The 17939-nt window shown below is 39.9% G+C and overlaps 1 protein-coding gene across 1 annotated transcript in view; it reads left to right on the top strand.

Annotated features, from left to right (window-relative positions):
- The window catches only part of LOC134339471 (voltage-dependent P/Q-type calcium channel subunit alpha-1A-like), a 607837-nt gene that overhangs the window by 550739 nt on the left and 39159 nt on the right, over nucleotides 1-17939 (top strand). Inside the window, exon 45 of the mRNA XM_063036009.1 lies at nucleotides 3697-3810. Coding sequence (XP_062892079.1) covers nucleotides 3697-3810 — 114 coding nt within the window. The remainder of the gene's footprint in view (nucleotides 1-3696; nucleotides 3811-17939) is intronic.

Here is a 17939-nt window from a genome sequence, read left to right as displayed (position 1 = left end):
GTGGTTTGATTCATAACACTGTTTATTTTCTAGCATTACCTGGGCATTGCTGGTGATGGGGGAGGTAGCAAGTGAACTAGAGAGAGGATCTGTAGACATGGGGTGGCAGTGGCACAGTTCGCATATCACTATTACAGCACCAGTGACCTGGATTCCATTTGGTCGTTGTACGTTCTCCCCATGACCACATGGGTTTCTTTCACCTGCTCCAGTTTCCTCCCACGTTCCAAAGACAAAGGTTATAGGTTAATTAGTCAGATGGGTGTAATTGGGCAGCGAGAGTTCGTTGGACCAGAAGGGCCTGTTACCAGTGCTGTATCTCTAAATAAAATAAATGAAAAGTCAAGATCTACTAATTGGGGATTATCAAGGTAGATGAAGGAATGGAGTTGGGTGCCTAGAATTTGGGGAAAAGGTCCTAAAATAAAACTAAAGTCAAACTGTACATGCTGGAAATTTGGAGCAAAATGCTGGCGGAACTCAGCCTGTCAGGTCACATCTACGGAGGGAAATGACAGTTTAGTCAACATTTTAGGTTCCCTTCATCTGGGCAGATAAAGGTTTGGCCTAAAAAAATCAACTGTTTATTTCCCTCCATATAGGCATCTGTTAGTCTCATGAGACCATGGATTTGCGCCTTGGAAAGTTTCCAGGGCACAGGCCTGGGCAAGGTTGTATTGAAGACCAGCAGTTGCCCATGCTGCAAGTCTCCCCTCTCCACGCCACCGATATTGTCCAAGGGAAGGGCACTAGGGCCAATACAGCTTGGCACCAGTGTCGTCGCAGAGCAATGTATGGTTAAGTGCCTTGCTCAAGGACACACATGCTGCCTCAGCCAAGGCTTGAACTAGCGACCTTCAAATCACTAAACCAACGCCTTGACCACTTGGCCACACGCCAACACTTTCCCTCCATAGATGCTGCCTTAACCCACCAAGTTCCTCCAGCATTTTGTGTTTTTCCATAAAATTGGACACTCAACATTCAGAACAGAGATAATCAGAAATTTCTACATGTGGGGGTAGAGAATCTTTGTAATTCTCTACCAAAGAGTACTGTGAAGACTTGAGTATGTTTAAAATAAGGATGATAGATTTTTTAGATATTGAGGGAAACAAGGGGTTATTACAGGAAACTAATAGTGAGGTAGATACCAGTTATGTTCTTATTGAATGTAATATTGTTAGCAACATTGTGAAACTCCATAATGCAGAGAATTCAGTAAATACTTTGCAGGTCAGACACAAAGAAACAGAATTCTCTCCGACCAATGAGCTTCCATCAGAACTGTGAAAAGTCAGAAACATGAAGAGGAAGCAGGTAGTGGAGGACACTACAAAAGGGAAGGTTTGCAATGGGACGGGGGCAGGAGAGATTAGGTGCTTTAAAGGGAGGTGAAATAAATCAGATTCAGGTTTATTACTACTAATGCATGTTGTGAAATCTGTTGTTTTGTGGAAGTGAAAGCAGGTGAGATTAGGGAACAGAAGAGTCTAGAAACAAAAGACAATGGGTGAAGTAGAATCAAAATCATTGAATCTAGAAGTTGTCATGTGCCTACAGTAAAAATGAGGTCACATTACTTTAGAATGCACTGCCCTTCATTGGAATTGGGAAACAATGCAGGTCCCTCCATCTCTGCCTGTCCATATGGTCACATACAGATATAGAAGGATTCATCATTGCTGTTTCCGTAACGATACTTCTGACCAGTCAAGCGCATTAGCCCTGAGCTGAACCCCCGAACCTGGAAGACCGATGGATCACTGCCCTTTGACCTGTTTGGAACAGGAGACCCTGCCAACAGCCAAAGCACAAGGCCCTGACTCCAGCCAACATAGCTCTCCAGGCCATCGAGGCATGCGAGCCTCTAAACCCTACAAGGTTTTGGTCCTCTTGAAGGTTCATTGGAATAGCGGTGGTGTTTCAGACAGGGAGAGAGGTGTGTAATAGTCGAACTAACACACTGTATGGATTCCACAAAGCAGTCATCCAGCCCATTTTGGGTCTCCCTTACACAAAGCAACTCACATGCAAATCAACAAATACATTACATAAAACTGAATGAAAGTTAAGGCAAACTACTCTAAAATCTGTATGGAGTGCCGGAATGCTGTGAAGAAGAGAAAGGAAAACAACTGCAGGTGATTGTCATCAAGCATTTTGTTCAGGTATTTGGGATAGCATGTCAGGAAACAACATATTCTTCCTGTAACATACATGCCATTGATATTATTGGTCAAAGTGAGAGAACAATCCTTTAGTGGGGTGCAAAAGACAAAAATTAATGAAGCAAAAAGATTTGCCTTTCTGTAGCAACTTTGACAGCCGCAGGATGTCCAGAAGATTTTACATCCAGTGAAGTACTTCTTTAAGTGTAGTTACTTGTGTTTCACAAAATGGTGCAGGCAACTTTGTTTTTAACTATTCCTTTTCTGGGGATATGTACAGTACGTCACTGGTGATCAATGTTTAATCTTCATCCCTAACTGCCCTTCAGAAGGTGGTGATGAGCCAATTTAGGACTAGATAAACTGATGGCTAGTTTTTGAGATGTTGATTCAAGAATAAAAATTGGACCAAGGCACTATGGAAAGCCCACATAGTGATCTCCAGACCAGTATTGTGGGGTCTTTTACATAACGGAGCTAATATTAACACTAAAGTTAATGAAGAATAGTGGACAACTGGGTTGTGGGAGTGACAGAAAGGGAGAGAGCATAACTCCAAATTGAACCCTCATTTTGCCTGATCTGAAAGTGTTCTACACTATTACTGAAGATAGAAGATGGTGAAATTTTCAATAGCCCTACAAAGCCAATGAGTTAAAAGTTTATCATATGTTGTAAATAGTTAAATCAGTTGAAAATATCGAGGCCTTAGTAATGACAGTGACTATACCTGTTCAGGCACCCAATTAAAATGATGGTGAGGATACAAGACTCATTGAAAATACTGATTCATTGCTACAAATTTATCCAATGTCATTGCTATAAAGTTCTTCTTTATCCTGCATATCTCATTCCAAAATTAACTCAAGAAATATCTTTATGGAGTATTATCATCACCTTAGGAACTGCAGCATTTCAAGAAAACATCTCAACAAAACCTTCTCAAAAGGCAGCAAAATCAACCATTCTTCTTCCTCCAAGGGTCCAGCCAAGTTGAGTGAAACAAACACAGCTGCATCATGATTCCCTAATAACTGCTGACTCAGCTGTCAATTTTAAATATAAAATTGATGGATCTTCAAGAACCACAAGCACTAAGTAAATGGGGAATGACTGGAAATTTTGAAGTAATACATATCCTGTTTTCTAGAGGGTGTAATAAGTTAGATCTCAAGTCAACCAGGATTTCATTGAATAAGCATGAAGGGCTGAATAGCCTTGTTCATCCGTTCCTTGTTAGTTGGCAAAGAACAACTAAAGCTGGCCTTGCCAACTTCCCATTAATGATGAAAATTAAACAATCAGTGTGCAGGCTAATTATCTGGTGGAAGCACCAATCAAAAATTCCCCTCTCCTTTCAAGTTTGTTTCTGTGAACACATTGGGCAGGTGATGGAGTATACACCTGGCAAACACACATTCAGGAGCAGCAGAGAGTACGAGGAGCCTTCTGGCTCACTCAAGTACAGCTGTAGCTGATGTTTCCTCCCCTTTAATACCCCCCCAAATTTGGCTTTGTCTTGCAGGCTGTGGAGATGCAAGAAATGGGGAGGGACGCCTACTCGGACAGCGACCATTATCTCCCGATGGAAGGCCAAAGTCGAGCATCCTCCATGCCACGACTACCAGCAGGGAACCAAGTGAGCTCAGTGAGACTTACTCTGCTGCGTCCTCTATCGCGTGCCATTAATATAACTCTTTCAATGTGACCTATGCCAATGAGTACACACCCAAAAGCATTACCGGAGAAATCATTAGGTTCCAAAATAAGCCGAAAGGAATTGTTCTTTCAGTTTATGCCCACAAAAGCTAGAAACTAATAAATGGGAAGGAATTTATCCTCAATAACTAGGATTAGGCAGCAGCTCCCAAATTGCTATTCACTTCTGAAATCTGAAGACACAAGAGACAGCAGATAAGACTACAAGGCCTTAAGACATGGGAGCAAAATTGGCCCATTTGGCCTATCAAGGCTGCTCTGCTATTCCATCATAGCTGATTTATTATCCCTCTCCTGCCTCCTTCCCATAACGTTCAACATCCTTACTGATTAAGAACTTATCAACCTCCACTTTTAAATATACCCAATGACTGGGCCCCATAGTCTTCTGTGGCAATGAATTCCACAGATTCACCACCCTCTGTCTAAAGAAACTGTAACTCATCTCTGTTCTAATGGTAAATCCTTCTATTCTGAGGTTCTGCCCTCTGGTTCTAGACTCCCTTACTATAAGAAACATCTCCTCCACATCCACTCTATCTAGGCCTTTCAATATTCAATAGGTATTAATAAGATCACCAACTTATTCTTCTAAACTCCAGCAAGTACAGGCTCAGAGCCGTCAAACAGCATCAAAAGATGATGAAATCTGGAGGAACTTAGTTGAGGTAAAGCAATAGTCGATATTTCAGGTCAAAATCCTGCCTCAGGCTTTGACCCAAAAAACTGATCTCCACATATGCTGCTTGACCTGCTAAGTTCTTCTGGCAGGTTATTTTTCACTTCAGAAATGTTACGCTCTTGATTTTGGTGGAATTCAACTTCAGAAATAGAATACAATTTCTACTGGAAACTATTGATTTGTAGGGAGAGCATTAGCTGGGTCTATCTGGGAAGATATTTTGATTTTTGGAAATTTTTGTTGAAAATTTCACCTGTCAAGCCAAGCAGAGAACCAACATTTTAGTGCAGTGCATTGAGACCTGAACTCTGACTTATGCAGTGAAAGAGTGAGATCTCAAATGCTGAATAGGAATACAACCAAGAGTAGGAATACTCCTTTTAAATAAAGGTGTTCTCCTTGGCAAATGCAACACTGAAAGAGTTAAAGTGGGATGATTGTTAGAGTTAAAAAAGAAATTGTTTGCTTTTTTCCCTTCAGCATGTTTTCAGTTCTTTTTTAGTTTCACAGACATTCCTACAATAGGGAAAGCGTCCTACTTACCAACATTAAACGTGTGATAAGCATCTGTTTTGTGATGATTGACAGAGGACACTTAAGGTTTGACTAGACTTCTGACATGGTGAATGGCCTTCAGTAACTAATAATCCACTCAGATGGTGGCCAATAAATGTAACACTACAATCAAGAAGAAACAAAAGAAACAGAGAACTGACCACCTGTTAGACCAACATCAGAGGGAATAAATGTACATTTCCTAGAGTGCTAGGCTATAACTCTGGAGTTACCATACAGATAGGCACTCAGACCCACCAATTCACAAACTATTTTAATTAATTTGGTTGATAGAATAAAACGTCATACTTCCAAATGATGATGCTAAATTAGCTGGGATTGTGAGTAACTAAGAGTATGCTAGTTTAAAATAAATTAAATTAAGTAAATGGGCAAGTACTATGACAAATGGGATATAATGTGAAAGTGAGTTATTTCATTTTGGTGCATGGAAGGAAAGCAGAGTAAATTTTTAAATGAAATGTTGATATTTAGATAGACCAGTTGACCTCGTATGCACATCATTGGGAACAGCAAGCAATTAGGAAGGCAAATATAATGTCAGTCTTTATTACAGAAGCATATCAGTGTAACTAAGTAGTACCTTAGTGAAGCTATACCTGGAGTATGATGTTCAGTGTGATCTTCTTACCTAAAAAAGGATGTACATAATGGAGAGGGTGTGCAAGATTCACTAGATTGTTCCTGGCATGATGTGTTTGCCACGTGAGTAGAGGGTGAATCAGCTGGGCCCATATTCCATTAAATTTAGAAATTTGAGAAGTTAGTCACTGAAACTTGATTTCCACCCCCCCCCCAATTTTATGGCTTTATAGGGCGACTACAAGGAGAATATTCACACTGGTTGAGGAGTCTAGAACCAGCTATCAGAGTTGAAGTATTAAATTTAGGCTATTTAGGGCTGAGGTAGAGAAATTTCTTCAGTCAGCAAGAACTAAATCTCCAGAGTTCACCATTCCAGAGAGCTATACAGGCATGCACATTGAATTTAGATTATGAAGACACGTGGTTCTCTTTTCTTGTCATTTAGTAATGCATCCATTAAGAAATGATACAATATTTCCTCCGGTGTGATATCACAAAACACTGGACAGACCAAGGCTGAAAAAACTGACAAAACCACATAATTATAACATATAGTTACAACAGTGTAACAATACCATAACTTGATGAAGAAGTCCATGAGCACAGTAAAGTTCAAAGTTTCTCAAATGTCCCACATCTCACGCAGACTGGAGAAGGAAGAAAAACTCTCCCTGCCATGCCGACCACAATCCGACTCTGAGTCATCCAAAAACTTCGAGCTCTGATCAGCTCTCCGACACAGAGTACTTGAGCGCCATCTCTGTCCGAACAACTTGACCTCCTTCTCGGTCGCCAAAAGCAGGCAAGGACGGGGATTCTGAGGCCTACCCTCCGAAAGATTCCCGACCACGCAGTAACGACAGCAGCTAACAAGAGTTTCAGAAATTTCTCCAGATGTTCCTCTGTGCTTTCACGTCCATTCTCCATCAAATCAGAATTGTCCACGGCCCCTATTTAACAGATACGATATCATTTTTCACCGGAGGGCTGCGCACACGCAGGCGTGCTGCCATCTTCTCCTCCCAAGGTTATTCAACCTTGACATTAAGGGAATAAGACCATAAGACAAAGGAGCAGAAGTCGGCCATTCAGCCCATCGAGTCTGCTCCGCCATTTTACCATGAGCCGATCCATTCTCCCATTTAGTCCAACTCCCCGGCCTTCTCACCATAACCTTTGATGCTCTGGCTACTCAGATACCTATCAATCTCTGCCTTAAATACACCCAATGACTTGGCCTCCACTGCTGCCCGTGACAACAAATTCCATAGATTCACCACCCTCTGGCTAAAAAAATTTCTTCGCATCTCTGTTCTGAATGGGCGCCCTTCAATCCTTAAGTCATGCCCTCTCGTACTAGACTCCCCCATCATGGGAAACAACTTTGCCACATCCACTCTGTCCATGCCTTTCAACATTCGAAATGCTTCTATGAGGTCCCCCCTCATTCTTCTAAACTCCAAGGAATACAGTCCAAGAGCAGACAAACATTCCTCATATGTTAACCCTCTCATTCCTGGAATCATTCTAGTGAATCTTCTCTGTACCCTCTCCAACATCAGTACATTCTTTCTTAAATAAGGAGACCAAAACTGCCCACAGTACTCCAAGTGAGTTCTCACCAGCACCTTATAGAGCCTCAACATCACATCCCTGCTCCTATACGCTATTCCTCTAGAAATGAATGCCAGCATTGCATTCGCCTTCTTCACCACCGACTCAACCTGGAGGTTAACTTTAAGGGTATCCTGCACGAGGACTCAAGTCCCGTGGCATCTCAGAAATTTGAATTCTCTCCCCATTTAAATAATAGTCTGCCCGTTTATTTCTTCTGCCAAAGTGCATAACCATACACTTTCCAACACTGTATTTCATTTGCCACTTCTTTGCCCATTCTTCCAATCTATCCAAGTCTCTCTGCAGACTCTGTTTCCTCAGCACTACCGGCCCTTCCACCTATCTTCGTATCATCAGCAAACTTAGCCACAAAGCCATCTATTCTATTCCATAATCTGAATCGTTGATGTACAACGTAAAAAGAAGCGGCCCCAACATGGACTCCTGTGGAACACTACTGGTAACCGGCAGCCAACCAGAATAGGATCCCTTTATTCCCACTCTCTGTTTCCTGCCAATCAGCCAACGCTCTATCCACATATGTAACTTTCCCGTAATTCCATGGGCTCTTATCTTGTTAAGTAGCCTCATGTGTGGCACCTTGTCAAAGGCCTTCTGAAAATCCAAATATACAACATCCACTGCATCTCCCTTGTCTAGCCTACTTGTAATTTCCTCAAAAAATTGTAAGAGGTTTGTCAGGCAGGATTTTCCTTTAAGGAAACCATGCTGAGTTCTGCCTATCTTGTCATATGCCTCCAGGTACTCCGTAACCTCATCCTTGACAATCGACTCCAACAACTTCCCAACCACCGATGTCAAGCTAACAGATCTATAATTTACTTTTTTGCTTCCTTGCCCCCTTCTTAAATAGCAGAGTGACATTTGCAATCTTCCAGTCCACCGGAACCATGCCAGAATCTATCGACTTTTGAAAGATCATCACTAATGCCTCTGCAATCTCCACAGCTACTTACTTCAGAACACGAGGGTGCATTCCATCTGGTCCTGGAAATTTATCTACCCTTAGACTATTCAGCTTCCCGAGTACTTTCTCTGTCGTAATTGTGACTGCGCACACTTCTCTTCCCTGCCACCCTTGAGTGTCTGGTATACTGCTGATGTCTTACTCAGTGAAGACTGATGAAAAATATTCGTTCAGTTCCTCCACCATCTCCTTATCTCCCATTACAATTTCTCCAGCATCATTTTCTATCGGTCCAAATCTACTCTCACCTGTCTTTTCCTCTTTATATACTTGAAAAAGCTTTTAGTATCCTCTTTGATATTATTTGCTAGCTTCCTTTCATAATTCATCTTTTCCCTCTTAATGACCTTCTTAGTTACCTTTTGTAAGCTTTTTAAAAACTTCCCAATCCTCTGTCTTCCCACTAATTTTTGCTTCCTTGTATGCCCTCTCCTTTGCTTTAACTCTGGCTTTGACTTCTCGTCAGCCACGGTTGCATCCTTTTCCCATTCAAAAATGGCTTCTTTTTTGGAATATACCTGTCTTGCACCTTCCTCACTTCTCACATAAACTCCAGCCACTGCTGCTGTGCCATCCCTCCTGCCAGTGTCCCTTTCCAGTCAACTTTGGCCAGTTCCTCTCTCATACCACTATAATTTTTTTTACTCCACTGAAATACCGACACATCAGATTTCGACTTCTCTTTTTCAAATTTCACAGTGAACTCAATTATGTTATGATCACAGCCTCCTAAGGGTTCCTTCACCTCAACCTCTCTAATCACCTCCGGTTCATTACACAATACCCAATCCAGTACAGCCGATCCCCTAGTGGGCTCAACAACCAGCTGTTCTAAAAAGCCATCTCACAGACATTCTACAAATTCTCTCTCTTGAGATCCAGTGCCGACCTGATTTTCTCAATCCACTCGCATGTTAAAATCCCCCTCAAATATCATAATACTGCCCTTCTGACAAGCCTTTTCTATTTCCTGTTGTAATTTGTACTCCACATCACTGCAACTGTTTGGAGGCCTGTATACAACTGCCATCAGGGGCCTTTTACCCCTGTGATTTCTTAGCTCAACCCATAAAGATTCTGCACCTTCTGATCCTATGTCACCTCTTACATAAAGGGATATGAAAATAGCACTGGACATTGGGATCAAGGCATAACCTTCAGATATGACTGAACAGGTCTGAAGGGCCAGATGCCAATACTTAACTGTTAAGTCTTATGATAAGTGATGATGGTAAGGTTACAATGACATGTAAGGATCAAAAGTACTGTGACAAATCCCTGCTAAATCATTCAGAATTACTACCTTCTGAAATAAAAACAGAAAATACTCAAATTTCTCAGTAGGTCAGGCAGTACCTAAGAGAAAAAACAGTTAACAGTTCAATTTTTTTTCATTAGAACCAGAAAAAGTTAGAAATAAACCATATTTTCATTTACAGAGAAGGAAGGGAGTGTGGAGAACCTAAAAGAAATGCCTGTGATTGGGTGTTGATCAAAAGAGACTGAAAGACACAAGTGATGGTGGTGCTGGCCAACAGAGGGTGCTGATTATTAATCTCATCAAATCTCTGGAGGAGATGTAAATAGAAGATGATGAATGAGAGAAGAAAATGAAAATAAAGGAACGATGTAATCATGAGATATCAAAATACTTTAGTTGCTGGAAACACTTGTGTTGATGTTTCACCAGAACTGACCAGTTTAAAACAAACTGAAATGCCCCGTTATTTAAAATTGACTAGGGCTTTAATGGCATTAACTGTTAGATGAGAGGCTGAATCTCAAGTTTACAGGAGGCTTTTTTTGGAACAGTTTAAGATGTTGATGGGAATAGGACGGAAAATTCAAATGATACATAACTAGATGCTCAGGAACACCCTCAAGAAATGAATGTAAGCATTCTTCCCAGCAGTCAGCCAAAGTGCATTCCTCTAATATTGGGATTACATTATGAATATTAAATGCAATACATTACATTGTAAAAAATACAATTAAATTGCTGCTTCTCCATAAAAGGGATTCTGGATGGTGAGAAGAGAAGAAGTGAAAGGGGCAATGTTGAGTCCCTTTTGGGTGCAAGGAAAAATGCTGAGATAAGTGTTGTGGACAAGAAAGAGTGAACTAGGGAGATGCAGAGGAAATGCATAACGTGCAAGGGAGAAGAGGGTACATGATAGCATCACATTGTAAGTAGGGGAAAATCATGGAAAATTATTCATTGATTGTGGAGGCTGGTAGGATGGAAGGTAAGGATAAGAGAAACCCTCTTGTTCTGAGTAAGAGTAAGAGCAGAAATGTGAGAAAAGGAACAAACACACTTGAAAGGTCTGTAAACTAGTAAAAACTGGGAGAATGAGGTTCCTCTCATTCTGTCATCTCTGCCCCTATGGGAACATTTTTCACAACAGTTTTCCTAAGATGTTTTCCTTTCTCTCTTAACCTTGGCTTTGTCTCCACCATGGCAGAGAATTCGTAGCTACAACTGCTCCATTTCCCAACTTTGGAGTTCTGGACTTGCAAGCTCTTACAAGAGTATGTGTCAGTACTTAAGATAGTTCTCAAACACTTTATTGCAGGTTCTGACCCAGACACCTGAATTGACCACAACTGAACTCAGTCTTACATTAAGGAGGATGTATGTAGCAAACTGATTAACATCTAATGGAGTATGGTTTGCAATGTGATAACTGCCAATCTGAGCATATCAAGCTTCCACAAACAGCTATGTTATAACAGCCAGATTTGTTTTCATAACGTTATCTAGTAGATGAATAATTGAACAGGTAAGTAGGATAATCCCCCTTGCTCTTCATTAGCAAGGTTCCATGGGATCATTTATCTCCAACAAAGACATTTAACAAATTACCCAAACATTTCTGACCTCCCTCAACACTACAATTGCACTAGCAGGCTGGATTTTTCCCACATTTCAGATTTCCCTATTTCACAGGAGGCTACTCAGTCTACAGTGTCAATGCTGGTAATGTTCATTCTCACATGACTATCATCTTCATTCTGATGCTGCTACTACCCACCTACACTAGAGATAACTTACAGCACAAAATAACCTACTATCAAGTACATCTTTGTAATGTAGGAGGAAATTAGAGAACTGGGGGCAACCCACATGCTCATGAGGAAGACATACAAACGCCAAACAGGATCATAGATCAAAATTGAACTCAGGTTACTAGTGCTGTCACATAGTGGCACTAGTCAATCTGTAGAGTAGAACTTGAAGCCACAATTTTCTAACTCAGTAGCGAGTGAATGGCCTATCAAATTATGGATATGGTTTGCATTATTTTAGCATTTCATATGCATGGGGCTATGCAGAATAGAAATTATACAGCCCTTTTGTTTTTGCTGAATGCATTTCAACATAACTTCTGTACATTTCTGTTAGGGAGGATCCTCATCATTCTAGATAAAGGATTCAAAAACCACAACTGAAAATTTGAGCTCATTCTGATGTTTTCTTTAGCAGTACCATTGCCGAAGTGTTTAAAATTTCCAAATGCATATTTTAGTGGTTTTTGTGATGTTGGGATTGTGACTCCATTCCTCATTCAACTCAAATGATTGCCCTGCCAAACTCATGCATCTGTATGGCATGCACAGAAACCCTACTATCTGAAATCCCACACCTGACTTGTTTAGGAGGATCACTAATTATGTGCAGGTTTGTTGAGAGTTGAATGGAAATTGAGGATAAGGAGTGAAGCAACTTCAATAACTCCAAAAGACTGAGGTTAGGTAAAATACCGAAAGGCTTTTATTCACTGTACAATACGACCTCCATGGTGAGTGTCTGCCCCTGGACTGAGGGGGAGGGGCAAGGTGAAACACCTTTATACAGGAACTGTGGGAGGAGCCACAGGGGCAGTCAGCAGAGGGGCGTGTCCAGACAGTTAACCCAGTTACAACACATACACAGTTTACCACAAGGAGAGAAGTATTAAACCGCAGTAGTGAGAAGTCAGCAGAATCTTGTGTGGAGCCGTCAACCATATGCAGTGAACAGTCATGGGGGCTTCGAGTTCCAAACTGTTGGAGATAGGTTATGAAAGGGCGGATGAAGAGTGGGCTTGCCAACCAGGACATCCTACAACATGGAGCAGAAGGGAGAGAAGGACTCTCAAATGGGGAAGCCCTACCTTCAAAGGATCTTGTGGCTCTGTATTTTTTCTTTAAATCAAACACAGAATTCATCTTAATAACCTCTTACATAAGACTCCCAAAGATGCTAATCAAACATAGAATTCATCTTAATAACCTCTTACATAAGACTCCCAAAGATGCTAATACATCTGAATTATCATAAACCCATTGCGTATGTAGATACACACTGGTTTAAAAAAAAAGAGATATCTAGGTCAACTTTTTGCTACCTTAAGCAGAATCCCTTCAAAATATTGACAACCAAAACGTACATTGCTGGAACAATCTGTTCTGAGATTATGCCTCAGTGAATGTTCTGTACCAGTCTTTCAAAGTAGCCTCTTTGAAAGACTGGTACAGAATATTTTTTCTTCATTTAGTACTTGAGATTTTTAATAGTGTGCTTCCTATGCATATTCAGTAAGTGCGTGAGGCTAGTCCAAACAAATTTCTTGCTGGTCATAGATCCAAATTGCCTAATTCTAAATAACTATGGAGAAATATCTGCAGGCTGTGTTGGAAGTAGCATGTCACTACAGACCTCCTCACCACTTGTTCAAAATCAGAATCAGGTTTACTATCACCAGCATGTGACGTGAAATTTGTTAACTTAGCAGCAGTTCAATGCAATACACAATATAGAAGAGGAAAAAATAAATAAAATAAAAAATAATAATAAATAAGTAAATCAATTATAGTATACATATATTGAATAGATTAAGTATTGTGCAAAAAGCAGAAATAATATATATTAGAAAAGTGAGGTAGTGTTCACGGGATCAATGTCCATTTAGGAATCAGATGGCAGAGGGGAAGAAGCTTTTCCTGAATTGCTGAGTATGTGCCTTCAGGCTTCTGTACCTCCTTCCTGATGGTAACAATGAGAAAAAAGTATGCCTGGGTGCTGGAGGTCTTTAAAAATGAACACTGCCTTGCTGAGACACTGCTCCCTGAAGATGTCTTGAGTACTTTGTAGGCTAGTACCCAAGATGGAGCTGACTAGATTTACAACTCTCTGTAGCTTCTTTCCATCCTGTGCAGTAGCCCCCCCCCCCCCCCCATACCAGACAGTGATGCAGCTTGTCAGAGTACTCTCCACGGTACACTCAAAATCTTCTACAGATGTATTTGTTGACATGCGAAATCTCTTCAGACTCCTAACGAAGTATAGCTGCTGTCTTGCCTTCTTTATAACTACATCAATATGTTGGGACCAGGTTAGATCCTCAGAGATCTTGACACCCAGGAACTTGAAACTGCTCACTCTCTCCACTTTTGATTCTTCTGAGAACCGGTATGTGTTCCTTCGTCTTACTCTTCCTGAAGTCCACAATCCGCTCTTTCATACAATGTAATCGTTGCACAAGATTAACAGAACAGGAGGAGATCATAATTTTGGGGGTCCCATGGTATTCACCATAAAAGTGAAGTTCCCTAAAGTAGGGTTCCTTTCCTTGGAATCTGGAAAAGGATTAATGTGAGGACATAATAGGCTAAGGTAAGTATTACCATTGTTTTAAGAGATTAAGATTCAGAGCAGAGTATAAAAAATCAGAACTAGATCTTTCAAAAGTTAGGAAAAGCTTCCACACACAAAACTCCAACATTTCATGTCAAATGTTTTAGTGTACAGGAGAAATTTGAAACTCATTACCACAATGCAATTGCTACCATAGTCAGTTATAATTAGTCATAGAGCAATATAGCAGATATGGGCCCTTCAGTGCAATGAGTCCATGCCAATTAAGGTGCTTACCTAGATAGTCACAATTTCCTCCAATGGGCTGTTAATTTTAAAGCTAGGACTAGCTGGAGCAGTCTCATTAAGTACCCTTCTTATATCAATTATCTTCATTAATAGAGAGTATATTAGTTTGATCTGTGTTGTAAAATATTATTAATCACGCTACTTGCAAAAATTATCTGGAAGGTAAGCAAAAAGTTGATGAAGAAGGTTGGTTTTACAAAGGAGAGAGAGTGGGGGAAAGTCAGTGTCCAAAGGTTAGACAGCTGAATCACAACCCACTAATTGTTGATACGGATTTGTATCAGAGAAGGTAAGTTTGGGAGCATATGAAATTACGAGATACTAACTTCAATATTCCTCCCAAACCCACAATCTCCACCACTTATTAATAGGAAGAACATTCCAGTTGCAGTGGATTTCCCACACACTTCGAGAAGTTGACGGCATTAAGAAAGAAGTGTTTGGAGAGCACATCTCCTGCACTGTCTGCACAAAGAGACACTGAAAGACAACAGTGGAATTTTGGTTCAGCCAAAACAAAACACCTTTGTCACTAAGAACAGGAATGCACGAATTATCTGTTCTAGTTTGCTCTAAGCAATTACCTCTACAATTACCTCCAACAACTCGAAATTAGAGAAGAACTATCATTCTGGGTTATCACATTGTTCAGTGATTTCGGTTTTTAAACTGTCTTTTTCTCTGGAGTCTGTTAGGAAAGTAAGCATTATAACCAATGAAGTACTTTTGAAATGTATTTACTGCTATAATTTTGCAAGCTCCTGCAAGCAGCTATGTAAAGTAGCTCTATGTCCAATGATGGTTCAACATTGTCAGTTCTGTTATCTTCAATCCCTGGATTCTTTTAGGAATCCAGGAATGAGTGAGAAACTTTGATTCATTGATTCTTCATGATCATTTTTTTAAAAGTTTAAACAAAGTAACATTTACTAAGCAATCAAAAGAACACTGATACAAAGCAGATGAAAGATAAGAAATTAAAGCTGTCCAGTAGTCATAGTTACAGTTGCACCAACCAAGAATAGAATATAAATAAAGCAATATAAAACCATAAATAATTAAATAGTAATATGTAAATGCCAGGAAATAAGTCCAGGACCAGCCTATTGGCTCAATATGGTGCTTTTGAAAAGCCTATATACTCAAAAAAAACAAATTCCTTAGGTAGAAAAAATCAATTAAGAGGCTATAGAATTAAAACAATTATTACACATGTATAATATGCTAATATTTAGCCAATTAAAAATGAAAAATGTCAAACCATTATACTGCCTTCTGCCAGTAAGTGGAGACAAACTACCACATATTATGAAAAATACAAGTTTGTTAAAGATACAAATTGTTAAAAATATAAATTATGTCATTAAGAAAGAAACTACAATAAAAACTACAATTAATTCAACTTATTAAAAGTAAAAAAAAACTGGTTCCAACAATATTGAACTCTCTTGCTCTTCTATGAATTAATAGTGAGAGATGGTTCATGCTCAGCAGGCAGGGGTTTAGTTCAGAATCTTGTTAGGTGGAGAAATCCAGTGGATATAATAGAAATCTCCCCTATAAATGTTGATGCGACTGTGCCTGATATCCAACTTTATCATATACATTATTTCATTCTTTGACTGAAATACCAAATGTGGAGAAATGTATTTTTACATAGTTTCCTGCCTGCTTCACATCTGTGTACCAAAACTTTAGGTTGCAAGGTTGTGGGATCAAGTCCCACTGTAGGTTGCAAGCTTATGGGTTCAAAATACAGAAATCAAGGCAGTACTGTCAGAAATGCCATCTGCTGGATGAGATATGAATCTGAAGCCCTGTCTGCTCTCTTCAATGGACACAATATTATTTTAGGGAAGAACAGACACAGTTCTCCCAGAACCAGTATTTATCACTAAGTATCATTATCGGAATTTATCACATTGCTACCTTTAGGAGATTGCAAAGTCTGCAATTTCCTATAACAGCAACAATATGTCAAAAAGTACTTCAGTAGTATGTAATGCTCCTTGGATATACTATGAGGGGTTAAAAGTATACAGCTGTCACCATGTACTCAGAGGAGCAAGAGGAAATTAATGAAATTTTTCAGGGAGGTACTTGAGGATTAATAGGGAAAATATATAGAACTGTTTAAGCAGCCTAGTGAACTATGATGTAAAAATACTGTATGTTGGATTGTGGAACTCAAATAATATTGGCCCTTCTGGTTTCCTCCCTCATCTGCTCTCTCAGGTGGACTTAAATGATCTCATAGATTTAAATACAGGAAATCCTCCCTCCCCCAAGAAAAAGTCATTTATCCAACTTGGAGAAATTCTGTTAGTCCAGTCAATCAGCTTCTTTTTGACACCTATGAAAATGTCTAGTGTGTTCTATTCTGCTCTATCTGCTTATTGTATAACTGTTGTACCTTTGTGCTTTTTCCTTCCATTCCTTTGTTTTGTTACTTAATAATAAAACCAACTGAGTCCTTATCTGTACCCTTCTTTCCACACTCTGGACATCCTCGTTGCTGCCATTTCGATGTGGGGGCCCTCCTGCGACCATTTTCTGTCACGTCTGTCCTGTCGCTGCCTTCTCTCCTGTCTTGTGTTTTTACTTCCTGCTCTTCTCAATATGCACTCTCTTGTGTGGCTGTTAGCAGAGGAGAAAAGTGCGGAACCGTGGGAATAACCTCAGTGTATGTACCCTGTCTCAGTCTCTCTTTTGTGTTTCAATTATTCTAGTCTATGTCTCGGCTTCATTTGTCAATTGTGGCATTTACTGGGCATGTTCATTTGTTGAAGGGGCAAGGGGCTGGTAGTGGGGAAAGGTACGATTTTTTTCCACAAAATAATTGTCTGCAAACATCCAACAGTTTTTATGATATCTAAAGTTATGCAACAATTATAGTTCTTTCACAAGAAAATATTTAAATATTTTCTTCATGAAGAGAATGGCCCTTGAATTGTCTTTAAGTAGTTTCATTTCCCAAATTTATATTTAAATATTAATGGTGCTTATGATTATTTTAAAATCTATTTGTGACAGGAGATCTGCTTATCAAAATTTGGAACTATTTTTGATCACTCGATTATCTCTAATTATTGTCCAATGTATCTGACATCTTAATGGGATTAGTGATTGCCCAGTTATATCTCACCTCAGTTAATCTGCCAAGCACTCCTCCAGTGATGATCTGTCGCAAGCCTCAGGCTCCATCCACCACGTCTACCTCAGGATTGAGAGCAAGGTGGACAAGACCATGTCCGCTCCCTGTTTGTGTACCTTGGGCTGTTTTCTGGTACTGGTCTTCCTGAGTTAGCACAGTTTGGACCAAATGTTGGCAACTGGTTTCTTCTTGGCTACTATCATACCATGCCAGCCAAAATACTTTTCCACTAAGCTAGAGGGTCAATCTGTTTCAAAGCCCAAAACTGATGACAACTGAATATGCCCTTTCAATAGCATGCATGGCAAGGGTCTTACACCCACACATAAACTGAACGATTGCATGTTCCGGGAATGATTCTGTATTGAAAAATCAGCACGAGTAAGCATGCACCGTGATTATTAACTGCCTGAAGAATAGTTTTGATTTAAAGCCCTTACCACATCTGAAAAAAACAAACAAAATTCAATTTCTACATTAGTAGCATTCTGATATCAAAGTGTTGGGTGCATTCTTAA

Source organism: Mobula hypostoma, chromosome 29 (genome assembly GCF_963921235.1).
Source record: "Mobula hypostoma chromosome 29, sMobHyp1.1, whole genome shotgun sequence".
Lineage (NCBI taxonomy): Eukaryota > Metazoa > Chordata > Chondrichthyes > Myliobatiformes > Myliobatidae > Mobula > Mobula hypostoma.
This window is presented reverse-complemented; position numbering and strand designations above follow the sequence as displayed.